Source organism: Euleptes europaea, chromosome 7 (assembly GCF_029931775.1).
Source record: "Euleptes europaea isolate rEulEur1 chromosome 7, rEulEur1.hap1, whole genome shotgun sequence".
Classification (NCBI taxonomy): Eukaryota; Metazoa; Chordata; class Lepidosauria; order Squamata; family Sphaerodactylidae; genus Euleptes; species Euleptes europaea.
In genome coordinates, this window is record NC_079318.1 from 29259623 (window position 1) to 29286004 (window position 26382).

General features: G+C 45.1%; 1 protein-coding gene across 1 annotated transcript; it reads right to left on the reverse strand.

Annotated features, from left to right (window-relative positions):
• Positions 1-17271: 17271 nt before the first annotated feature.
• On the reverse strand, positions 17272-25015 carry MAP1LC3C (microtubule associated protein 1 light chain 3 gamma). The gene is made up of 3 exons (XM_056853131.1): positions 24963-25015; positions 24713-24819; positions 17272-17502 (listed from the first exon to the last, which is right to left on the reverse strand). Exons 1-3 carry the CDS (start codon positions 25008-25010, stop codon positions 17292-17294), a joined length of 366 nt encoding a protein of 121 aa, XP_056709109.1. The 5' UTR covers positions 25011-25015; the 3' UTR covers positions 17272-17291.
• Positions 25016-26382: the final 1367 nt, after the last annotated feature.

Genomic DNA, 26382 nt, shown 5'->3' on the forward strand with positions numbered 1-26382 from the left:
AAGCGTATATTGGTACCCCAAACAAATACTTGCTTAATCTATGAATGGCTACATTACTTCTTGATTTAGCTTTTACCCTCTTTGGAGAGACTCAAACCCACTGCAGCCTTTAGCTGCTAGAACGAGGAAACCCTCTCCCTTCTTGCAGCACAAAAAGAATAGGCTGAGCCACTGGAATATTTGCTTGTGGCATTGGGTAGAGCCTTACTCCAAGCTCAGCAAAGACTAGTTGCTGGAAAGGGCCCCCTTCTGCCATTTCTCCGCTAGCCAACGAGGAGCAAAGAGCCGGAGTCCAAATATTCCCCCTCGTGCAAAGATGGTAACATGTAATTTAGCTCAGGGTCTTCCCATACTGGACAAAAGGAAGTTCTGTTGAAAGCAATTTCTAATGTCCTACTTATCAGAGTGTTTGCCCCCGCACAGAAAAACTTGGAGGTTTTCCACTGCCCACATATTAAAAGCAGATAGAAGTCCTGTAATGATTCACAGTTTGGATTGAAGCCCAACCTTCCTCTGGTCCAAACCACGCAGGCCAGACGTTTGTTCTCCTCGTCTGGACTGTGTGATAGTACAGACAGAAATGACAAGCGCTGGTTCTTGCTCTATGTGCAGAGTCCTTGCACATCTCCATGTTTATACAGCTGGAGAAAGCAAAAACCAGACAACCCTCATGCTAGCCGTTTTCCATTGCTTTGCTGAATGCAGTTATCACCGTCACAAATTACTTTTATAGAATCTTGGTTCCAAGATGAAAGATGGAGCTGCAACTATTCAATGTATGCTCTGTTGCCCAGCTGGCAATGAGAAGCCCTGGCCATCTTGGCCTTCTAATTAAGTGTTCTGCTTCATAGAATCATAGAGTTGGAAGGGACCACCAGGGCCATCTAGTCCAACCCCCTGCACAATACAGGAAATTCACAACTACCTCCCCCCCCCAAAAAAAAAACCCAGTGTCTCTACTCCATGCCCAGAAGATGGCCAAGGTGCCCTCCCTCTCATCATCTGCCTAAGGTCACATAATCAGCACTTTTGACAGATGGCCATCTAACCTCTTCTTTAAAACCTCCAGGGAAGGAGGGCTTACCACCTCCCGTAGAAGCCTGTTCCACTGAAGAACCACTCTAACTGTTAGAAAGTTCTTCCTAATGTCTAGACGGAAACTTTTGATTTAATTTCAACCCATTGTTTCTGGTTCGACCTTTCTCTGCTCTCCTCCCATCTCTTCTTCATACACATATATGTGTGTGTGCTGCCTTTCTCTGTTTCAGGAAACAGTTGACTTTGTTGCTAAGCTGATGGACTGTGTTAGAACTAGTGACAGGAGTGACTTCTGGAAGTCACTCTCCTGCTTCAGAAATCTGTTCCATTAAAAACCAAGCTCAATCCAAAATTCTCTGAAGTTTACACTGGCCTGAACAAGGTTTGTTATCGCTCCACCTCCCTCCCAAGTGAATTTACCCTTGTGAAGGTGGAGATGACTGGTAGTAGAGAAGACTCACTGGAGACAGTAGAGGCTTAGTAGACCTCACCCTTTAAGGACTGGGTGCTCCTCAGCACACCCAGGAGTGGCATTTCATGTGAGAGGGCTTCCTGGTTCCATTTATGGGTCTGGGGAGTCAGAAGACAACTGGACCTGTGCAGCCCAGCAACAAATGACCTCCCCTGGACTTGTTTTTTTTTTTTTTTGGTGAGTTTCCTTTGAAAAGACCTAAGCACCTCTTTGAAGAATACCCCCCAGTTACCTTACTATCCTCACAAGCCAGGAATTACCTGAAGATCTTCCAGCTGAAAAGCACAAAGAGGGATAGGATAGAAAGCACCCCCCATGCTGTCATACTAAAATGCATTCTGTATCTGTGGAGGGCTTACTGCTGGGTGATACCAACTGCGAGGACTCTGGACTGTCCTGGCAGGGGAAGACCATCCCCTGAAAATGCTGGAGTTACCTGTCCCTTTTCAGGAATTTGCAGTAGAGCTTGGATTGTGCTCTGCAAGATGCATAGCTTTATTGATTCTATAGCATCTCTAAGCCAGGGACAAAAGGCATTCCTACAATGATGTTGGTAATGCCTTAGTTTTGGGTTTCCTGCATTGAGCAGGTGGGTAGACTACATAGAAGAAGAGTTGGTTTTTATACTCACTTTTCTCTACCTTAAGAGTCTCAAAGTAGCTTACAATCTCCTTCCCTTCCCCTCCCCACAACAGACATCTTGTCAGGTAGGTGGGGCTGAGAGAGTTCAGAGAGAACTGTGACTGGCCCAAGGTCACCCAGCAGGCTTCATGTGGAGGAGCGGGGAAACAAACCCAGTTCTCCAGATTAGAGTCCGCCGCTCTTAACCACTACACCGCACTGGCTATATAGGTAGCCTATAAGATCCCTTCCCACCCCATGATTCTATATGAACAGATCTATACAGGATGCAGAATGAAGTAGGAGGTAGAGGTAGAATTCTAGAGTTCACCACTTCAAAGATTTAAACCCACACTTAAGTGGGGAAGCAGTCCTACATTTAAACTTAAGTGTAGATTGGCTCTGACTTCCCATTTATGCTTTTTGCTTTTACTGATTGCCAGTAATCAACCTGTCTGCTTTGGCAGAGGTCTTCCACTGACTGCAGATTCAATATATGCCTTCCAGGAACTCACTTGCATCATAGGAAAGGTATCATTTGATTTTGTCTTTTTAAGAGGGTGACATGAAGGTAACTTTAGAGTGTTTATTTTCCTTCCCAACCCCTTCACATTGCCAGCTGTACATTAGAAAGCAAAATTTCTACCGACGCTATGGTAGAGACGAGGGAATTATTACATGCCTCTCATGTTTTACGAATGACCAGTTTTAATAGGTGGTTGAGGTTGCTAAGCAACCTGCCGTTTGGCTAATCTTAATCATAGTTCTTTGCTGTGTCTAATATCTTGCAAGGATGTGCAAGTCTTCCAAACAATATTTGTGTTGGATTAGAAAGTTAGCTCACAGAGGTCAGCTGCAACGAACACATCCATCTTGTCACTAAGCTATAAACATGATATAATTTCAGAGGCTGCCATGGGTCATCACTGAATTGCTTTTGGTTTCCTGTGTCTGAAAAAACAGTCTGCCGGTAATAAACTTCTTCCAATGCTGAACCACATTAGTTTGTGTGTATACACAACGCACATGCCCATATGTTGGGTAGGATCCCGCAATGCAATAGTGGAAGAGTTTAACTTAATGCAGTTCCATTTGCACAACACATTGCGCAAAGGCTACCGTAAGATCGAATGCTTTTCCCCCATTTCCAATCAGTGTAGCTGCTTAGAGAAGGCTATTGAGAGCCAGCTGTCTATTGAGAGCCAGCGTGGTGTAGTGGTTAAGATTGGTGGTTTGGAACGGTGGAGTCTGATCTGGAGAACCGGGTTTGATTCCCCCCACTCCTCCACATGAGCTGCGGAGGCTAATCTGGTGAACTAGATTTGTTTCCCCCGCTCCTACACATGAAGCCAGCTGGGTGACCTTGGGCAAGTCATTCTCTCCCAGCCTCACCTACCTCATAGGGTCTCTGCTGTGGGGAGGGGAAGGGAAGGGGATTGTAAGCCGGTTTTGAGTCTCCCTTAATGGTAGAGAAAGTCGGCATATAAAAACCAACTCTTCTTCTTCTACTGGTGCCATCATCATCACAGTACAATTTGGAAGAGTGATCTTTGTTTTGCAAAGGTCATGGGGAGAGGAAGCTGCTGATGTGTACCTTGCGAGCAGCTATGTAAGGGAATACAGTCAAGCTGACTTCATGCAAGGACTTTTCGTGAAGACTTTCTCGTGTTTCTGCTCGCTCAAGAGCTCTTCCATGTTCTGCGGGATCCAACCTACAGGAGAAGGTCCCCCCTTCTTTTCTCCCTGTTCAGCAAGGATCAATCAGATTCAAAAGGCAAATGGAATGCTGAAGGGTGGGGTGGGGAAGCGGATTTAAGGGGTTCAACTGTCGAGAACCAATGCACAAAGAGGGCAGTTGACATTTGGAGGGAGAAGGGATAGGAGGTGTCCCAACTAGGCAGGGAGTCCAGCAGGCACTGTAGTCTGTTATTTTGACAGCCAGGGTTTGGATGCTGTTCCTCATTAAAAACCATGAATTGTTACAGCTGTCTAGTTATTGTCTTTATACTTGGCATGCTGAAAGAACCATAAACTATAACACATCTTCCATGGCTACTAGCCAAAATGAATGCTAGTCATGATGCATACCTATTCTCTCTAGTACCAGAAGAGCATGCCTATTATATTAGGTGCTGTGGAACACAGGCAGGATGGTGCTGCTGCAGTCGTCTTGTTTGTGGGCTTCCTAGAGGCACCTGGTTGGCCACTGTGTGAACAGACTGCTGGACTTGATGGGCCTTGGTCTGATCCAGCATGGCCTTTCTTATGTTATGTTCTTATGTTCCCAGCTCTGGTAACTGTGTCAACTATCAGCCTAGAAGGGGGGCATTACAGGACACACCAACTAAACACACTTAATGTGTTTTGTTATATGTAGCTCCTGTGTTCTCCTCAACCCATATAACCCACTACACAGTCTGTAGGCTCCAGAGAAAAGGGGTATTGATTTGTGGCTGATGTGCTCTCTGGTACAGGATTAAGGAAACCTCTGTGTGTTTGTTTAAAATAAGACATACTAAGAAAATGAGCCCCGTGGCCCAGAGTGGTGTGCTGCAGTCCAAGCTCTGCTCACAACCTGAGTTAGATCCCAACGGAAGTTGGTTTCAGGTAGCCGGCTCAAGGTTGACTCAGCCTTCCATCCTTCCAAGGTTGGTGAAATGAGTACCCAGCTCGCTGGGGGTAAAGGGAAGATGACTGGGGAAGGCACTGGCAAACCACCCCGTAAACAGAGTCTGCCTAGTAAACGTTGGGATGTGACATCACCCCATGGGCCAGGAATGACCCGGTGCCTGCACAGGGGACCTTTACCTTAATGAAAGAAAACAAGTTAGCAGTGGACCCGGTCTAGTGACATAACAGGAGGGTGTGAAAGGTGAGTTGGGTTACAGCTCTTCAGCCTGAAAGACTGGTTATTGGCAAAGTGGTATAAAATAGCAAGAGAAAGACCTGGACCAGGTGTTGTGATGCCTACTATTATGTAGATATGCGTGCATACACTTATGTTGCTAATGAAATCAACGTCTGTCCCCTACACAGGAAGAGCCGTACTGGTGATGCTATTGCTCAGCTTCAAGTTATGTTGGGCACTACTATTCTGACCTACACTGGTGCGTGAGATCGGTGCATTGATAGTAAGCTCTGTCGGGTCACCATACAGTATGGGTGAAGGCCATTGAATGTCAGGGCTGTACCAGCACTGGCAGGGATGTTTGTGTGTGCTTATTTTAATACAGGCTACATTGTTCTACAGGTCACATTATGAGAAGACAAGAGTCACTGGAAAAGAAAGTCTTGCTAGGAAAAGTTGAGGGCAGCAGGAAAAGAGGAAGACCCAACAAGAGATGGATTGACTCAATAAAGGAATACACAGCCCTCAGTTTGCAAGTTCTGAGCAAGGCTGTCAAAGATAGGACATTTTGGAGGATGTTGATTCATAGGGTCGCCATGAATCGGAGGTGACTTGACGGTACTTAACACACACACACACAATTCTCCTCTCCATTTTATCTTCACAAGAACCATGTGAGATAGGTTAGGCTGGGAATGTATGTGACTGGCCAAGGTCACTCAGCTAGCTTCCATGCCAGAGTGGGGGTTGGACTCTGGGTTACCCAGATCCTAGTCAGACACTAACCACTACGCCATATTGGCTCAGTAAATGGTACTGAAAACAACTACTGGTCAACTGTAAACAGTGGAATAGTACTAGACAAGTATTTAAATAGTTCCCTGAGAAGAGATTAGATATCTATGTGCGTCACTCATAAAGCTGCTTTATAAGCAGTTACTATGTAAAATATTAACAGCTTCGTATACCTCAGCAAAAATTACTTTGCTCCTTGATTCAGATTTTTTTAAAAAAAATGTTTTCCATAATTAGGTTCATTGGTTTATACATTCCTTGGGGTCATTGAAATGTAAAGCATTTTTGAAATCCTGAACATGCATTCACTTTGCTCTAAAACAACTTCTGCCATCGGTAAGCTGAGGATAGAACTTTTTAGATTAGTCTATAGTCGACATAGCTGTAAGCCAATGCTCTCCCTTTTCTATCTGTTGATCAAATTTTATTCTGATCCTCCCCTTCCTCAAAGAAGCTTGGGCAGAGTAGATCATTCTTTGCTCTTTAATTTTATCCTCACTAAACCCCTTGAGGTAGGTGAGGCTTAAAATACAGCGCAACTGGCCCAAGGACCTAGAGAACATCATGGCTGGGTGGGCTTGAACTTGGTTCTCTGTGGTCTTTGTCTGATACTCAAACCACTAAACCCTATTGCCTCTCATTATTTGCTGAAGGAGTACCTATATCTTAGGAAGATACCTGTTACAAGACTGCCTGTTTTTCAAGCTTTCAAATGTGACATCTTAAAGACTAACATATTTTTACTCTAGCATAAGGTTCCATTGACAACAGCCCATTGCATAAATGCATACAGGTCTTCACTAGGCACACACACACATACACAGCAGGGTCAAAATGTTATGAAATTCAGAAAGTAAAGACTAGAATTTTATTATGTGAAATCCAAATGTAATAAAGAAAACTACAGATATTGTTCATAATAGCAGTAGCTGGCTCCCTAGTTTTCCCTAAGCTCATTAATACCTTTAATGGCTGAGGAATCCAAATCCTTGTTAAGTCTTTGGTAGATGGTATCAAAATTCTTAATGAATTTTAATGTAGCATTTTCACAGTGGAGTCTCCCTTTGAAGTTCTTTTACTGGAGAATAGTTTCTTTTCAATCAGCTATAATGTATACTGAGATATTGTTGGCACATAAAAAGTATACAAAGACTTCTTCCTTTAAAGAAAAACCTTTCATGCACCTCATGCTTACTTGTTTTTTTAATTATAGATTTTATTCTTAATGTGGATTATTATTTGTTTTAAACTAGTTTAATCTGATGATTAATTTCTTATGACAATATTTTTATTATATTCTGCTTCTCTGAACCTGTTTGTTAACATCTTTTTTCTGAGATGGCTTCTGTCTAATGACTTTCTCCTGTTACTGATTGTACTTTGATACCATGTATTATCTCTATAACAATGCCATAAATGTGCAGCATGTAGCGTTGCCAGGTCCCCTGGCCACCGATGGAGGTTAGGGTTGCCATTTCCAAGTTAGAAAACTCCTTGAGATTTGAGGGTGGAGCCTGGGGTGGACAGAGACCTCAGTGGGATACAATGCCATTGAGTCCCCCCTCCAAAGGATCCATTTTCTCCAGGGGAATGGATTGTAGTCTGGAGATGGGCTGAGAGAGCCCCAGGTCTCACCTGGAGTTTGGCATCCCTAGCAACATGATTGTGTATACTGTAGACGCTACAGGGTGGTGATAGGGCTGTACCTTCCAGGTGGGGCCTAGAAATTTCCTGGAATTACAACTGATCTCCAGATGATAGAGATCAGTTCCCCTGCAGAGAATGCTGCTTTGGAGGGTGGACTCTATGGCGTTATACCCTGCTGAGGTCCCTCCCCTCCTCAAACCCCACCCTCCCCAGGCTCCACCCCCAAATCTCCAAGAATTTTCAAACCCAGAGCTGGCAACCCTAGCTGTGGTGACCAACTCTAGGGACTTCATAGCAATGAAAGGAGTAGGTCACTATGCAGGACAGGACCAAAACATCTACATACAACCACTCTGATTTGATAAAAAAAATCTCATTCACGCTACAGCACTAAGAGGTAGCCTATAGGTGCAAGTGGTGGCTTGCCCCCAACTATTGACCTCCCGAGAATGAACTGGATGCTGGATAATTCAACGCTAGTCATCAAGGCTAATATGTATGAGAGTAAACCTGCTAGATCAGATCAATGGACTACTAACAGCGCATTCCTGAGAGGAATGCCTGCGCCGGTCTTTGGAGGCAAAGCCGAAATCTCCCAGCAGCATAGAAAATCCGTGCAACCCTTCATAGGGTTGCACGGGAGATAAGCCACCTAAAAAGGTGGCATATCTTGCAAAAATAAAAAAGGGGTGTTCCCGACCCAAAAGGGATTAGGAGGCCGCCTAATAGCAGCTCCTCCCCCAGCCCGGCGCAGAACGCCCTGGGATCGCCTCCCGGGACGCCGGTCCGGGCTTTGACAGCATTTGGATGCCGGTGGAAGGCCCCGTTGGCGTCCCAGGGTGGCGCTGCCACGGCAGCGACCAGCAACTGGTGTTGGGGCCACTAACGCCAGTGTAAGTTGCCCGGCACCATTGCAGCACCTTCCTGGCCTCCTAAGGGCTTTTGCCCTTAGAGCTCAGGAATGCTCCGTTAGTCCAGCATCCCATTTCCAGCAGTGGCCAACCAGAGGTCCAGAGCGGGGACACAGAGGCCAAAGCCTCCCTTGGTTGCTGTCCCACCCACAGAAGAGAAAGAGGTATAGAAATGAAAAGCAATGAGATAAATTCTTAGGAACGTGGTGTCCTTTGCTGAGATAGTCACAGCACAGAAGTTGTCATATGGGATTCTCACAATTTGTACTTTGTGTTTCTGTTTTTCATTTATTCTGGGCTGAAATTACCAGAGCCGCGCTGACTGACACCTCGTACACAGCGAAAGAGATTAGCGCAAAACTTCCTTATTTTGTCAGTTAAACACGGTAAACACTCATTTGTTTAAACAGAGATCAGTCCGAGATTTGGGGTGCCCGCTGATGAACACCGGCGCCATGAAATCAGGGATGACTGCACAGGAATAGCGCATGTGTCACGTGTGTGTTGCGCTAGGAAGCAAACAATATATTCTGGAGGCAACGACGGGAGACGTAAAGGACCTTTTCACTATCCTGTGGGAGAACTTGTGAGAGAACGGGGCGAGAACTTTTCACGATCCTGTGTGAGTCAGTCGATCGGAACGTTTTGAGAATCCTTTTTAAAAAAATGAAAATGTGTGGTCTGTGGCGGGAGGCTTCCTTCTAGCACAGCAGAAGGATTCTGGACTGATGCAATCTAGTGATGTAATCGCGAGAAAACACTCCCTGTTTAGTCGGCTAGAAGCATGAACTGAATTTTGACCTCCTCGCCAGCAGACCTATCAAAGCTCCCAGCCAGACACTACAAGGGAAGATTTACAATCTGACTGACTCCCTTTTGTCACGGAGCAGACCACTTGGGGAGAAAAATGATAACCCTGGTTTCATGTCTAACAGCCCGTTCCTGAACATGTGGCGTGCGGAGTCGGCGGGGAAGAGGCGCTGCGCCAAATTGCGCACGCCACAAAACAAAACCAAAAAATGCCGTTTCGCGGCTTTTTGGGTGTTTTACTGGGGCCTTTCGCCCCATAGGGAACGGGCCAAAACGAGATAGGAAGGCCCCCGGAACGCCCCCCTGCGCCTCATCTAGTCCATGAACATTTATGGCAGAATAAATCTGCTCACTATCTCTTTAAGGCACAACAAGACTCCTTTTTGTTTTGCTGAAACAGAGTAACATGGCTACCCCTGAGGAACAAGCTGGTGACTCCATTATCTTGAAAGAACATTAACGGCTGTGCGGAACTGAGCGCAGACTGCTGACTATGGTCACCGGAACATTTTACACCTATTTCAAGCTATCTCAGGCACAAGGTATGAAAGAACAAGTCCCCACTTGGACAGAATGTCTTCAATTATTCTATAAAATATAGTTTTTGCATTCAGGTAACTAACTTCCTTGTAAAGCTTGGAGACCATACCAGCAAGTCAAGGGTATCGATCTGCTTAATTTGCATCGGCAGGACAACCATCTTGGAAAATGTTCACACTCACCCCACATTTCTCAGGACCATGCCTAGTCTGACTGCTCAGCAAAAAGTATTTGCCACTCATATGGTTGCCAACTCCAGGTTGGAAAATTCCTAAATATTTTGGGGTGGAGCCAGGGGAGGGTGCTGTTTGGGAAGGGGAGGATATATTATCATAAAGAGCATCCTCCAAAGTAGCCATTTTCTCTAGGGGTACTGATCTCTTTAGTCTGAAGATCAGTTGGAATTCTAGATCTCCTGGTCTTGCCTGGAGGTTGGCAATCCAGGCCACTCAGACAATAGGTGGCAACTAACAAGAACATATAGTATATTCCTGTCAGCTTCCTCAATGATAATTCCATGGAGTGACCTCTGATGCATGAAAGTTTATGGTGGAATACATTTTGTTACTCTTTACATTGCCATTGGACTGCTGTTGTGTTCCTAAAGGTAAAGGTCCCCTGTGCAAGCACCGGGTCATTCCTGACCCATGGGGTGACATCACATCCCGACGTTTCCTAGGCAGACTTTGTTTACGGGGTGGTTTGCCAGTGCCTTCCCCAGTCATCTTCCCTTTACCCCCAGCAAGCTGGGTACTCATTTTACCAACCTCAGAAGGATGGAAGGCTGAGTCAACCTTGAGCCGGCTACCTGAAACCGACTTGTGTTGGGATTGGTTGTGTTCCTAGCAACTGTTAATTTTTAACAGTTTGTCTGTCTGAAAATATTTCACACCTTTCATAACTTGTGAAAAGGGAGTGAAAGGTTATCGCTATAGTAAAGATTCCTTCCAAAGAAAAACATTCAACACATAACACTATACTGCACATTTTAATACCTGTTAACATGTAACTGTACAACATGGCATGCAGGTGATGTCTTTATTAACAAAGATTCATTACTTTAGTGGGCTAGTACATTATTTAATTTTGCAGAACTAAACCCACAAAAGATTCAGTTAACGTTTCACAGGTATGCATCAAAGGATACTCACAAGAGGACTGTGGGAGGTTGGCAAAGACACCCCACACAATGTAGATGGGCAAAAATACCCCACATGGGGTAGAAACTTTAGAAACCCTTCTGGCACAAGTTCTATTATCATAAATGGAAACTGAGAAGAGAGAACTTACTGCCTCTTTCAGCAAAACCATATAGACTTTAAAAGGAGGCCCTTTAAAATGAACATATTGGCCATTTATGCCTGGCAGTTTCCTCGCGGTCACCTTGCCGACTACTTTGGAGCTTTGCTTTGATTATGCTTGCATTTTCTGACCCCCCGAGGTCGCCTCGCTCTTCCCATGCATTTCCGTTCATTTCCCCGTGTTTTCTGGATGCTAGCTAAACACAAATCCAGAAAACGTGGGCAAAACGTGTGGAAATGCGAGGCGACCTCTGAGGGTCAGAAAATGCAAGCATAATCAAAGCAAAGTTCTGAAATAGTTGGCAGGGTGACCATGAGGAAACAGCCATACATAAAGGTCCATTGTTAAAAAAAACATTTTCTTGCACACACAGAGCTATCCTTCAGTCACACTGTGAAGATCCTGGTGCTGTTGTGGCAGCTGCTGTCAAAGCAATGCGATTTTGAATCTGCACAGCCGATCAGATTTCCAGTGGGCAATCAGAAACTCTGCTGGGCAAAGGCCCCATCTGGCCCCCTTCCCACTTTCTAAACACTTGATGAGCACTAGGAAAGATGTTGGTGGGTGCCATGGTACCCACGGGCGCTATACTGGGCACCCCGGGGCTAGGCTTAGAAGGGTAAATCTTTGAATACCAAGGGCCAGTGGTCACAGTCATATCCTGATGTCCCCCAAGACCCTCAGCCCCCAGGGATCCCTATTTTTGCCAGGTTTTGTTCCCCCTTCTTCTGTACACATGTACACCACAGTGGTCCTTGGATTGATAGGAGTGTTGATCTGATTCTGGACCTTGAATCTGGACACCTGTGAATGAATGGGGAGGGGCTGAGGCTCAGTGGCAGAGCATCTGCTTGGCATGCAGAAGGTTCCAGGTTCAAGCCCTGGCATCTCCAGTTAAAGGGACTAGGCGGGTAGGTGATGTGAAAGGCCCCTGCCTGGGACCCTGGACAGCTGCTGCTGGTCTGAATAGACAATACTGACTTTGCTGGACCTTGATGGCCTGATTCAGTATAAGGCAGCTTCATGTGTTCCTTGGTCCCAAGTACTGAAGTATCCAACCTACACGTTTGTTCTGTTAGCTAGGGGATGCCTTTGCATGTAATGGCCTTGATGCATGTAGACTTGTTTGGGTCGCAATCCTTCCATGCAATTTTTGCATGGAATACAAATGTGCGGAGAGTTCAGTTTACATTATGGTGGCAACCAAATCAGTGATCGGAGTCTCTGGAAAGAGTGCCGCCAAGATCACAGAAACAGCTGCTGCCTTACTGGGGCAATCTGTGATTAGCACTACCAAAAGCCTCCGTCGATGCATTCCAAGTGAAAGTCCCTAAGAGAGAATAATCTCCCCACACAAACTAAACATGTTTCGGGCAGGCATCAGAGTCACTTAGAAAAAGAACGTGGTCTAAGGAATGCATAATGGCTAAAACAAAGCCAAAGCTGATGTCTCAGGGCTGGATTACACATCTCTCAGTAATGCGTACCTTGGCAGTAGCTACGGTTTGCTTGGATAATGAATACTGTAGATTCCATTTAAGTACATTTAAAGATTTTTACAGTTTTGACTGTCAGGAGACATCTGTTGCTTTTGCATGCGACTCCTTGCCCAAAAGCAGACTCGCAGTGATTCAGAGACGGCTGCTTCAAATCAGTGAAGCCCCATCTCATGGTTTCTTCAATGCAGCACTCCTTTATTCTTTGCTATTTCATCATAAAAGGCCTTATGCATAGGGTTGCCAACCTCCAGGTGGTACAGAAACAGGCTGATAACAATATGTAATGACAAAAGTATATTGAATGTAACAATGTGCTAACAAGCCAATTGTATATGTACAACAAAGTATTTCTCAGTCCTGGTACAGTAACAATCAATCCGAGGTCGATGTCTTCAAGTGAAGAAGGGTACAAAGGGATACGATCGTTTCAATTGTTCCTCAGTCCCGTTTATATATTGATTTCAAAATGTACTCATTTCAATATAAGCTTCAAAATTCTCATAGACTTTTAAGCATCACCCTTTTAGGGACAAAATAGCAACCACGTGTATTTTTTAGTTTATCTATTCCAACATCAGGATATCCATTGAAACAAGGTTGCACAGACAAATTTACAGTTTCCACATTCCCAAATGGGATACAAGTTGTAGACCTCGGATTGATTATTACTGTACCAGGACTGAGAAATACTTTGTTGTACATATACAATTGGCTTGTTAGCACATTGTTATACACCCAGAACTGGGAAATACTTTGTTGTATATATGCAATTGGCTTGGTAGCACATTGTTACATTCAATAAACTTTTGTCATTACATATTGTTATCAGCCTGTTTCTGTACTAATTTTCTAACCTTAGGTAATGGTGCAGAGGTGTTGATTTTTGATTGCTTAACCTCCAGGTGGTGGCAGAAGATCTCCTGCTATTACAACTGATCTGCAGCAGATAGAGATCAGTTCCCTGCTTTGGCAATTGGACTCTATGGCAGTGAAGTCCTTCCCCTCCCCAAACCCCGCCCTCCTCAAGCTCCGCCCCAAAAACCTCCTGCCAATAGTGAAGAGGGACCTGGCAACCCTACTTATGCAACAGCAGTTGTCAAATAGAAGGGAACCCTTTATGTTTCCCAACAACATCAGCAACGCAACACAAGCTGCAGTCTAGTCTTCTAGCTCAGAGGCTTTCTGTTTCCTACCTGTGATGAAGAAGAGTTGGTTTTTATATGCCAACTTTCTCTACCACTTAAGGGAGACTCAAACCGGCTTACAATCACCTTCCCTTCCCCTCCCCACAACAGACACCCTGTGAGATAGGTGGGGCTGAGAGACCTGTGACTAGCTCAAGGTCACCCAGCTGGCTTCATGTGGAGGAGTGGGGAAACCAATCCAGTTCACCAGATTAGCCTCCGCCGCTCATGTGCAGGAGTGGAGAATCAAACCCGGTTCTCCAGATCAGAGTCCACTACTCCAAACCACCGCTCTTAACCACTACACCACGCTGGCTCTCTTTTCTTTTCAGCAAGGCAACATCCCCTTGTGACAATGCCAAACCCATTTCATTCATAGGACACCAAAGACGGTTTTAGTAGATTGAACAGACCAAACGTATTTAGCCATGTCACACTTTTAATTCAGTTTATTTTTACCATAGTAACACCACATTTCACACTTTTTGTCTGAATTCTCTAGGTTCAAACTGTTCAAAAAAGGCAGTTTTGAGGCTCTTGTAGAAAGGAAAGGGGGGGGACTCAGCTGCCTACAAGTAAGGCAAACCCGTTGGGGGCAAACTGCTCTAAAGCATTCCCCCATTACAGCTTGCTTCCATCTTTATTTTTTACACACATTCTTGTGGCTGTTCCCATGTGCCTGCCTCTCATTCTTGCTGAACAGGTGTTGACTTAAAGCTCTTTGAAAGTTAAAACTCGCTGGGTTGATTCAAAAGCCTTCTGGCGAAGCCAACCAATGTTCCGTCAATAAATACCTATGATACAAGCACAACACCAGCTGCGGGCCCCATCGTCATGTTGGCTAGACTCTTCATCACATTTGCCAAAGTTCCCTTTTTCGGGCAGGAACGTCTGTCAGTTTATAGGCTAGCACAGCAGTTTCTTAACATGCCAGGATGACCGGTCACACATAAAAAGATGTTGAAGGAACGCTGCTTTAAGATGCGTTACTTATAGATAAAATAACTCCAGTTGTCATCAACAGATCTAACTCCACATTTGCTTTGGGGGGGAAAGCCTCAGATACACTGTAGTAATTTTTTTCTCAGTAGCATTAGATAGATTTCACTAGTTCAGTGAGGCCTTTGCATCCTTTACAAGCATTCTTTATAACACCGCTCCCACCTTCTGACTAGGATAAAAAGAGAGATTTCCATCTCTACTCGTGCCTGACAGAGCTTTGACTCTCAAAAACGTATACCCTGAAACTCTTGTTGCTCTTTAAGGCACTACTGGATTTGAATCTAACTCACTAGTTGTACTTCTTAATTAAGTTTTTCTACTTGGAGATTTATAAGCCACATTTGTTTCCAATGGGGACCTGAAGAGGCTTACAACATAGTTCTCCCTCTGTTTTATTCTCATAACCCTGTTAAGTAAGTTAAGCTGGGCACAAGGTCACCCAATGAGATTCGCGGCAGAGTGGGGATTTGTTCGTTCCTGGGTCTCTTAGATCCTAGTTTAACCACTACACCCCGCTGGTATAGTTAACTCGAACTAGTTTCCAGAACTAGCAGTTTAGTCAGTCAAACTACATGTCATGTCCAGGTAGAATCTGTCCACAATGCAGTGGTCACCTGTTAAAAATAAAACTTTAGCCACAAAGGCTTATTGTTCTCCATGCCCAGACAGGGCCTGTCCTTGCTCTTCTGGCTGTATTGATTCATTAGCTCATGCCCTCTTGGAATGCCGCTTTTATGAGGAACTCCGATCACGTTATATCTTTCCCCTTTTAACATATAAATCTAATGCCTCTGTGTCTGACATAATGCCTTTTTTACTAAGTGACAGGGATCCCAAGGCTACATTGTCAGTGGAAAGATTTATTTCAGTCCTTATATCCCTCAAACATTAGATTTATGCTGCTCCAAGATCAATGAACCAAGGAGCTTCTAGGGGATAAAGGAAAGGATTCTTATTGTTCTCAAAGCCTGTGATACGCACTTGTAAGTCATGCGGTTTGTGACATTCTAGAGACCTGAACTTTAGCTGCACATTTCTGCCAACTAAGGGACCCTTTTAGGCTAGCTAGGCACCACAGAAGTGCAGCCATCTTACACCTGATGTTGGTGCAACAGGCTCACTGGTTTAATTTGACCAGCAAGGATTAGGCTAATCAATTCTAATTCAAATCCCCTTGCACTGTGTGATGTGAACTACGATACAGAGAAATACTTTTGACAGGGCTCATTTTTATATGGCAATCTTATCATCAACCGGAGTCAAGTTAAAAGGGTCTGCTGAGGCCCACAGCACAGTTCTAAAGGCAACACTCAGCCTGAGGACCAAAGTCCTTCTACAGCCACAAGAAATGCTGCTTCAGCATTAAGGTTAGGAACCCTCAATTTAAACAGTAGCAAGATGCCATGTGAGTATTTGCACTCTGGCCTCACTCCTATTTAGAAGAAGAAGGTGAGTTGGCTTTTATATGCCGACTTTCTCTACCACTTAAGGAAGAATCAAACTGGCTTACAATCACCTTCCCTTCCCCTCCCCACAACAGATACCTTGTGAGGTAGGTGGGGCTGAGAGAGTGTGACTAGCCCAAGGTCACCCAGCTGGCTTCATGTGGAGGAGTGGGGAAACAAATCCAGTTCACCAGATCAGTGTCCACAGCTCATATGGAGAAGAGGGGAATCAAACCCGGTTCTCCAGATCAGAGTCCACTGCTCTTAACCACTACACCACGCTGGCTCTCATGCTGTGTCCCTAGGCTTCCTGACCCTCACCTTGTACGCTAATTGTATAGGTACCATGTGGAGATCAGTGTGCATTAGAGCTTTCTGGAGAAGCCTATCACATGGTACAGCACTGGCCTCCTTGTGTAAAGCCCAGCTGCGCAAGGGACTCACCACCAAGCCAAAAAAAAAAAAAAAAATCCTCTCAACCCTCTCTTGGGGAGTCTACCTCCCAGAAGAAGATCAGCCATTGACAGTGAAAATACATTCAAAGCCAACCACAACCGCTGTGTTTTGCTGTGCTCAAAAATATGGTTTCCAGGCAGTACTACGGCAACCAGAATGCCAACCAGGGGCGAAAAGGCATGGCCGCTTTATCCTCCTTTAATCCGTTTCAGCCAGGATCGAACGTATGCGTTTCGCCTAATGTGCGTTCGATCCTGGCTAAAACAGGGATTAAAGGAGGATAAAGCAACCATGCGTTTTTGCCCCAGATCTTCTGTGTACATAGCAAGACGGTTTTGTGGCAGGTCCCATACTGATTTTTTTTTTTTGCACCCGATCTTGAAATTCCTTTATTTGCATCTCACTGGTCTCCAGCTGCATTCACAATTTTTAAAACAGTTACATAATTTAAGGACATTTTTTAAAAGAAAGAGAAAACCCCACTGAAGCATACCCCAACTATTTTCTTTTGGCACACCGGCATCCATTCAAACACAAAACAGATGCCCATGACCTTCGTTTAGGATCATTTATCCTGCCTCTTGCTTCTTTAGCTGGGCCTTGCCGGCCCCGGGCCATTAATCCTCCAGTCAAGCCCATGTCAAACAGAGCTTCTTTTCACCAAGTACCTTATGCGATCCACAGCTCAGCTGATGAGTCACAGCTGCCTCTTCAGGGACACTTATGTTTTTTGGAGGCATTCATTACACTTCCCTTTGCCAGCGGCGGAGTGGTATCCAAACATCTCCTGGGAAGCATAAGTCATGTATACAAAGCCATCTTCATCTTTGTAATCCTGGTATATTTCAGCCAGAGTCAGAGACATGCTGGCTAAACTCTTGTTGTTGACTAGCAGATAGAAAGCTTGAGTGGAACCCAGTCCCATCCTGCCTCTAGGTTAATAAAAAAAAAGAGAGATAATTAAAATGCAGAAGTCTTTTCATGTCATGGTGAATCATGCCTGATCTGGGACAATTAGGGGAGGGGCCATGGCTCAGTGGTAGAGCATCTGCTCAGCATGCAGAAGGTCCCAGGTTCAATCCCCGGCATCTCCAGTTAAAGGGAGTAGGCAGGTGGGTGATGTGAAAGACCTCTGCCTGAGACCCTGGAGAGCCGCTGCTGATCTGACTGTCGGAGTAGACAATACTGACTTTGATGGACCAAGGGTCTGATTCAGTAGAAGGCAGTTTCATGTGTTCATGCTGCTGTTTGTATGGGGGAAAGGCCAGACTCGTTTACATCAGTAGAAACTCCATAACATTCTCAGTGTGAACTGACACTTTTTGATTTTTGGATACTGGCAGAAAAAAATCCTATTGGCAAAATTCATCATCCCTGGATTCAGCTTCAGGTTCCTTCCTCCCATTTTCCAAATGCTATCCATGAGAACAGAGGGAGATGAGGAATGATTTTTGGAGGACATGGATTCATAGGGTCACCATAAGTCGGAAGCAACTGGACTGCACTTAACACACACATCTGAGTGGCCAGATTTCCCTGCAATAAGCACAGAAACAGCAGCTCATTCCCTTCCTCACCTCTGTGCATACTGTAGTGGAAAGCCACAGTTTCACTGAAGTACCACAATTCAAGCACAGAGCTCTTCAGCCTGAGAACGTAAGGTTGTCAAAGTGCTCCTCTGAGAAACTCTTAAGGAATTATTTAGATACCACAATTCGTGGAACTATCTTTGATTGGAAGCAACATTGTCATTTCAACCTTCATTTTGAAATCATGACATGACGATCCTCATCGTATATTAAATGAGATTGAAGCTGGTTTTCAAAATAGGCAAATTGGATCCTTTGCTATCTCGCCATTTCAAAATGCATTTATTTGGAGTCCGGATTGAACGAACTGTAAGCAACAACCAGAGCTTACGTAATTGGGAGCACAGCCCCTTTAAATCTTGGAAGCAGCAGCAGCAAGGCAACGCACATTACAATCTTCCCTAAGGGACTATAACCTAAACAAGTATTTAATGGTATATAATGTATGTGATAAAAAGCGTTTCTATTTTTGGTGCTCCAGTTATACTACATATTGGTTTGAAATTGTACATTGGAAGTGTATCTTTTCTACGTATTGTAAATATTGTATCTGTGGTATATCTGTGGTATAGCTAGATAGATAGGGCTTTCACATTGTTGTTACTTTCACAAGCAAATGTTAGCATCCAGTACCTTGAGTCTTTTTATTTGATAGATGTAATTTTCTAGTTAAGGCCATAGTGCTGTTCTTTTAGTTTCATACACATAGAAACAGCAGCTCATTCCCTTCCCCACCTCTGTGCATGAGTGTGTGTAAAGTGCCCTCAAGTCGCAGCCGACTTATGGCGACCCCTTTTGGGGGTTTTCATGGCAAGAGACTAACAGAGGTGGTTTGCCAGTGCCTTCCTCTGCACAGCAACCCTGGTATTCCTTGGTGGTCTCCCATCCAAATACTAACCAGGGCTGACCCTGCTTAGCTTGTGAGATCTGATGAGATCAGGCTAGCCTGGGCCATCCAGGTCACCTCTGAGCATACTGTAGTGGAAAGCCACCATTTCACTGAAGTACCACAATTCAAGTCCTGATCATTCTGTGTCTCTATTTTGCCATATTCATGCTAGCACTTTTGCCGTCAACACAAGAGACGTTTCTAAGTGTGGTGTGGGATGAATGGTGGTGAGCAAACTGAATCCCTTCTTCAGGGTGAACGAGTCAACAATACCATTGCCCCAGGCAAGGCCAAGGGGGATCAGCTGTCACATGCACAGATCTCATGTACGTTACCAGTCATTCATACAGGTTTTGAGATATTTGCGAGTTCAGAAGAGCCAAATTAAAAACAGGAGGTATATTAAGATACAGTTATACGCCCAAGAAGCTAACCTAGGCCAAGGAGAAAAGACAGATAAAACATAATTATGTTTTACAATGCATCAGGTAGCCCCCTGAGAGTATGGGGGGCTACCTGGCAAAGACAACAGAGCTATTGATCTCAGACATGGAAACATGTAGCCAGACAAAAGGCAAACACAATCTTGGGATGCATCAACAGAAGTATAGTGTCCAGATCATGCGAAGTGATGGTATTGCTTTACTCTGCTCTGTTCAGTTTTGGGCACCACAATTTAAGGAGGATGTAGACAAGCTGGAACATGTCCAGAGGAGGGCAACAAAAATGGTGAGGGGTCTGGAGACCAAGGCCTATGAGGAAAGACTGAAGGAGCTGGGGTTGTTTAGCCTGAAGAGAAGACTGAGAGGGGATATGATAACCATCTTCAAGTACTTGAAGGGCTGTCATATAGAGGATGGTGCCGAGTTGTTTTCTGTTTCCCCAGAAGGTCAGACCAGAACCAACGGGTTGAAATTAAACCAAAAGCGTTTCCGTCTAGAGTCTAGACATTAGGAAGAATTTTCTAGCAGAGACGTTCCTCAGTGGAACAGACTTCCTTGGGAGGTGGTAAGTGCTCCTTCCCTGGAGGTTTTTAAGCAGAGGCTAGATGGCCATCTGTCAGCAATGCTGATTCTATTACCTTAGGCAGTTTGTGAGAGGGAGGGAATCTTAGCCATCTTCTGGGCATGGAGTAGGGGTCACTGGGGATGTGTATGGGAGGTAGTTGTGAATTTCCTGCATTGTGCAGGGGGTTGGACTAGATGACCCTAGTGGTCCCTTCCAACTCTATGATTCTACAACCCTTGATATGTAGTTACATAAAATATTGCAGGACAGACCAACTAAATCACACTATTTTATTCCCAGCTTAATCTATCTCTGCTTCTTCCTAGGAAGTGTTTACCTTTAGAAGGTGTACAGTGCCATCCTAACCGGAGTTACACTCCACTAAGTCCATCAAAGTGAATGACCTTTGAAAGGTATAACTGGTTAAGGATGGCACTGTTAAGCCTTCACAATGCTTCTTGCGGCACAGTTTGAATATTCATTGCACATTACATTGGTGCAAGATCAGAGATTCTGCGGCCCATACTTACCTCAAGGCCAAGCAGAAGACAATACTGGGAGAATAATGATCACTTTTCCCCACAAGTAGTTTTGTTTCTTTGGTTTTTTTTGTTTGTTTGTTAAAGGCTACAAAAGGAGGGCAAAAGCATTTCTGAGAGCTTTTAAAAACTCTTCTACAGGGCTGTTTTTTCAATCAAACCATCCCCAAGAGCTGTGATCAGCCACACGGGGAGAACATTTCCCTCCACAAGCCAATAACATCTTCAAGAAGAGATGAAAGCTATTGGGGCTGGAAGTTAAAACCCATCCACCCTCTTTCCCATTGACTGCTGTAATCTAAAACAAAAGAAACAACAACAGGAAAAAACTTGCAGGGAGATCAGATCAGAGAGTCGCAGTACAACCCAAAAAGGGGGGGCAGTGCTAAGGAAGCTGACTAGCCTTTACGTTGGCGTATCTCGGAAATACGTGAGCATAAGTCCGAGTTATGCTGTTGCAGCACCCCAGAGTTGCCCCGTTGCTCTTGCCTGCTGTAGCAGCTCTGTGGTGGCTGTCTATCAGTGGTGCAAGTCCCTGAGGCAGCATGGAAGTGGGTGGGGCAGGGGTCATGGCAGGAGGTAGTCAGTGCCCTAAGCTGTTTCAGCCCAGGAGCACCCCCCATCAGTGGCAGAAAGCGACGCCAGTAAAAACCACGGCATAGCCCACAGGCGCCCATAAGGCACCCATACAAACCAAAAACTTGAGTGCCCCCCACTGGTGCAGCCATGCCCAAAAGGCCCAGAGAAGCACAGGATGCCAACTATGGGTGCAACCAATCTTCTCCCTCCTCTACAGCGGCCAAGCCCCCTCCCCAATACCCAATCGCTGCCCCCCAGCCCTACAAAAACCCAGAACTCATTAGGTAGGGTGCGCAGCATGGGGACTCTGACTCAGAGCTCCCTGCTGTGTGGACTCAGAGTGAACAGCGGGGTACTTTGGTGATGAGAAAATCACAGAGGGCGCTTAGCACTACTGTGTGGTGTAGTGGTTAAGAGCGGTCGTTTGGATTGGTGGACTCTGATCTGGAGAACCGGGTTCGATTCCCTACTCCTGGTGAACCGGGTTGGTTTCCCCACTCCTACACATGAAGCCAGCTGGGTGACCTTGGGCTAGTCAAAGTTCTATTAAGAGCTCTTTCAGCCCATCTCACAGGGTGTCTGTTGTGGGGAGCGGAAGGTGATTGTAAGCCGGTTAGATTCTGCCTTAAGTGGTAAAGAAAGTCGGCATATAAAAACCAACTCTTCTTCTACTGGGCAATTAGTTAGCGCTAACACTCAAAGTGTGAAAACAATCCAGACTGTTTCCCAACGTATCTCATTGCACTTCCTCCCTCCCCCATCTGCGACCCTCCCTTGGGGCTGCCCGATGGCACGTCCAAGACAGAGGGTTCTGACCCAAGGACATCCATGCTTGAGTGGCTGTGGTTGGTTGTGCAGGTGCCGCTGCTTCTCTGCCGAACATAGCAGCAGCCCAGCAGCACCTCTATGACTGACCTCACACCTGGTTCCCCCCCTCACCTCGCCGGCTGCTGTGTGAAGGAGGGATGTGTGCTTACTCTAGGATGTTGGGGGGGGGGGCTCTATCACCTGGGCAGCAGACATCTAGAGGGACAGTATTACTGAGGGGGCAGGGAATTGCAGGGTTCTTGCAATCAATGGCTGGGAAGCCAATATAGCAGGCAGACTCAATGGCCATTTATTCATGGTAATTAGCAGCGTGCTCCAGGCTGAATTGCCCCGCATCTTTTTTTGAATTTTACATGCGGAACCGTCATTCTGGAAGTGTCTGCAAAGCCGGCGCAGACCTGCTTTGCATTACTAAAGAGCCCACTTAAAGCAATCTTTGGCGTTTGCTGCGAAGAATTCTCCTCAAGGAACCATGCAAAACAACAGTGGCGCGTTAGCTGTACACATGCTAATGACTATGCAAACAGGAACAAAGGAGCAGGTGAGTGGTGGGGGTGGAATTTCTCCTATTGTGTCAGGAACGTGAATAGGCATTTTTAAAGTCGCATTTAAAAAAAGAGCTTTGAACGAGCATCAACATTGACCATGAATAAATGGCAAAAGTCTTTGGCGGGGGGGGGGGGCAATCGGAGAGACAGGCAGCTGCCTCAGGTCCAGGATGCTATAGCAGGGGGCTCAAGAGGGACATCGGGGACAGCCAGGTGTGCACTGAGAGGGGAAGTACTAAAATGAATGGTAGGAATCACCATTGGGAACAATGGGATATGATGGAATGCCCATTGGACATAATGGGAACCAAGAATGCCAACTGATTAGCATGGATTCCATTGAAATGCATTACTGCACACAAACATTCCAATGAATGCAGAATGGATTTAGAATTATTGACAGTCTCTGGGTGCAGGTAGACTGCTCTGAGACTGAAATGATGGCCCGGGGACTGGAATCAGTGCTCTGGGACTGAAATGACATGCCCAGAGTGGAAGAACTGTTGTTCCAATCCCAGAATGCTTCTGCTCCATCGAGGAGGCAATTGGGGGATCTGCTGGCAGCCCTGTGTGCCACCACACCAGACCCCTTTGAGGAAATCAACCCCTATGGGGAAAGGCTGAGGGACTTGGGAATGCTTAGTCTGGAGAAGAGGTTGAGGGGAGACATGATTGCTCTTTTAAGTATTTGAAGGGGTTGTCACTTAGAGGAGGGCAAGGAGCTGTTCCTGTTGGCAGCAGAGGATACAGTCCCACCTCAGTGGCCCAGGGGTGCCCTCAGCAGCACTGCTGGGCTGCTAGGCGGCACCCCTGCTGGTGGGCAGTGGGGCACCCTAGCTGGGCATGCTCTTATTGTCATCTTCCCGTGCCCCTTTGTTGGCGACTGCAGCCTTTGGACCACACGGGCCATGGACCTGTTTGGGATCGCGGCTGGTGAGAGATGGCGGCGCCCCTTGCCAACTCTGCCAGCTGCCCTGTCACTGTTAGGCTTAATGGTCATGGCAGAACAATAGCAGGATGATTACTATGATAAGAGACACACAACTCAGCTTGTCTAAAACAAGGACGCTGCTGTATCTCTAAAGAGATAGTAATTTTCATGGCATGGAACCTGTAAGGAGAGTGCCCGTTGGCAAGAGGACACTGGGTATTGTGCCAACTGAACCAGCTATGCACAGCCACAGTTTGCATAATGCAATGTTTTGCTGGACCAAGAGAATCTACTGTGTAGTTCAGTCTGTTTTGAAGAGGATGAAAATTACCTAGGATCAAGAGCAGCTTTCTGAAACACAGCAAGAGAGATTGTAGCTCAGGGCCACATCAGAAAGGCCAATTATGCATGCGGGTAAGGCCTGAAGTCAGAAAGGAGATACAATCTTGGTAATCAGAAAACTGGTGGGAAGAAGCATGGCGTTGCTGTCTTTATTCTTTTATTTAAATTTACAGAGTTCTTCCCTACCAGAGTTTCTGAATGTCATCACACATTTCAGGCTATGATGCAACCTTTGGAAGCAGAGTAAAAAGATGAAATGCAATATTTCTCTGGGCTCCAGCATTAGCATCTTCATCTGATCAATCTTGAGTGTACAAGAAACTCCGGCCATGGAAAACAACTGCTAATCAGAACTCCTTTCCCAAAGCTCATGGCAAGCAGGTTTTGAATTTCAAGGGGAGATCAAAAATAGTTTAAAATATGGTGTGGAGCCCAGTTTTTCAATTGTTCACAGCGTGCCCAAAGGAACTCTTCAAATCTGGACACAGAATTAAGGTCTGACCAGATCCAAAGTCTTTTAATGGGATGATTTATTTCATAAAATTGGGCACAACACCCCATAACTTGTAGGTCTTGAATGTGCTGAGTGCTACTGCATCCCTGACGAACAATCTTTATTCTTAAAATAGAGATGGGGGGAATATATTAATCTAGTGTGGATTTCTCATGCAAACAAGAAGGAACCGTTTGCAAGAAGATTCCAGCAACGGAGTCTCATCTAAAGCAGGGAGAGAAATAATTCACAGAAAGGTGTTGGATAACACAGAACATATTATTGCATTATTTCTAAATCCTTCAGAAGTCCTGCAGCAAAAATAGACCACAGAAAGTACACACAGCAGCGCAAAAACCAACATGATTAAGTGCCTATCAGCGGCTTGCTACATACCTAATGATGGTTATAAACTGTGTCATGGTCAGCTCCTGAGGTACAAGAAATTTTGTTTTGTCTAGCAGTGGAAGGTACCTTTCTCTCTGATATCTTTCAACAATTACCTGTTTTATAGAAAAAAAGAATCTATGAACAGAACATATTGCACAGTATTGTTAGTACTAAAAAAACAAAGTTTTACTTTGGGGGGGGGGACATGCAGCCATCAGTAATTAGCAAATAAAGGAAACAGAAAATATATGCATACCGGAACTTTTGTGGGGAATTTCTCCCGAATGCCTATAACTTCTTCCATTCTGCTTGCTGTCCAAAAGAAAAGAACGGATCAGCCACTTGCTTTCCTTACTGCCCAACACTCAGAACCTTAGGGTGGCTTTCACCTCCCTAAGATTTCAGACCATGCCTTCAGCCTTTCTGACAGTATAATAAAATCCCAAAGGAACCTCGCGCATGTATCCGTGGATCTTTATCACCGGAGGACATTTTTCATTATGTGCGCTCATGTCCGTTGTATAGAGAGCCTAGAGCTAAATTCTTGGATGGAATTTTGAAAGGAGTAAATTTTTGTTCTGAAATTGATCAATTGGTTTTTGTTCACTCTCGGACTCTGATTCGCATGTCACCTTCAGAATGTCTCAATTTGCTATTGCGGCCGGGAAGATTAGAGCTCTTGAAGCTATTAAGAATTTTTTTTTTTTGTATAGGAAAGCAAATGAGTGAGATCTTTGTTTTAATAGAGATTTTGTATGAAATAGTTTTTATCCAGGCAATGTATATTGATGCAATTTTATCCCTTTTTGGGGCTTTTTGTACATATGTAAGGATATTTTGTAATGGCCTATGGCTAAACAAATAAATGACTTCTTCTACTGCCCAACACTGCAATCCGAACAGACTTACTAGGAAACAGATTAATGAGGGAGGGTTACTCTCTAAAAAAAAGTGAACCTGTAACATCCAACTGGGCAATCCTATGCAGATCTACCCCAGTCGAAGCTCAATGCAATACACTGTCTTAAACAAGAGAAAATCTGAACAAGGTTGCACTATAGTTCAGCAACTTAAGTCCCATTGGTTTAATCGGCTCGGACCATACCTTAAAGATGTGCTCCTGTCACGTGATTTTCAATGGGGCATGTTCTACTAGGGTTGCCAACCTCCAGGAAATAGCTGGAGATCTCCTGCTATTACAACTGATCTCCAGCCGATAAGAGATTAGATCGCCAGGAGAAAATGGCAGCGGTGGCAATTGGACTCTATGGCATTGAAGGCCCTCCCCTCCCCAAACCCCACCCTCCTCAGGCTCCACCCCCAAAACCTCCTGCTGGTGGTGAAGAGGGACCTGGCAACCCAACGCCCTACCTAGGTTTAGACCTTGTTACCTCCAGTCCTAAAAACATTCGTTACAAGGGAAGTCCCGTTGGTTCTAATATAAGCACGCAGAGGATGCAAGCGCGGTTAGACTTGCAGCATTTAATAATAATAATAATAATAATAATAATAATAATAATAATAATAACAACAACACCGAATAACTTACCGAAACTCTTTCTTTGTTTAAAAGGTCTGGCGGGTTGGCAAGCATGCATCGCGTGCATTTTCCCCTGTTGCATTTTCCCCGCGGACCCCCCCCCCCTTACAGGAGGTTGGCAACCCTACCCCGGCAG

Coding starts and splice junctions, on each gene's coding strand:
- MAP1LC3C (XM_056853131.1), bottom strand. CDS start 25,010: ATGGAAGAAGTTATAGGCATTCGGGAGAAATTCCCCACAAAAGTTCCG. Junction 24,820..24,962: donor AATTCCCCACAAAAGTTCCG/GTATGCATATAT, acceptor TCTATAAAACAG/GTAATTGTTGAAAGATATCA. Junction 17,503..24,712: donor CAGTTTATAACCATCATTAG/GTATGTAGCAAG, acceptor TTATTAACCTAG/AGGCAGGATGGGACTGGGTT.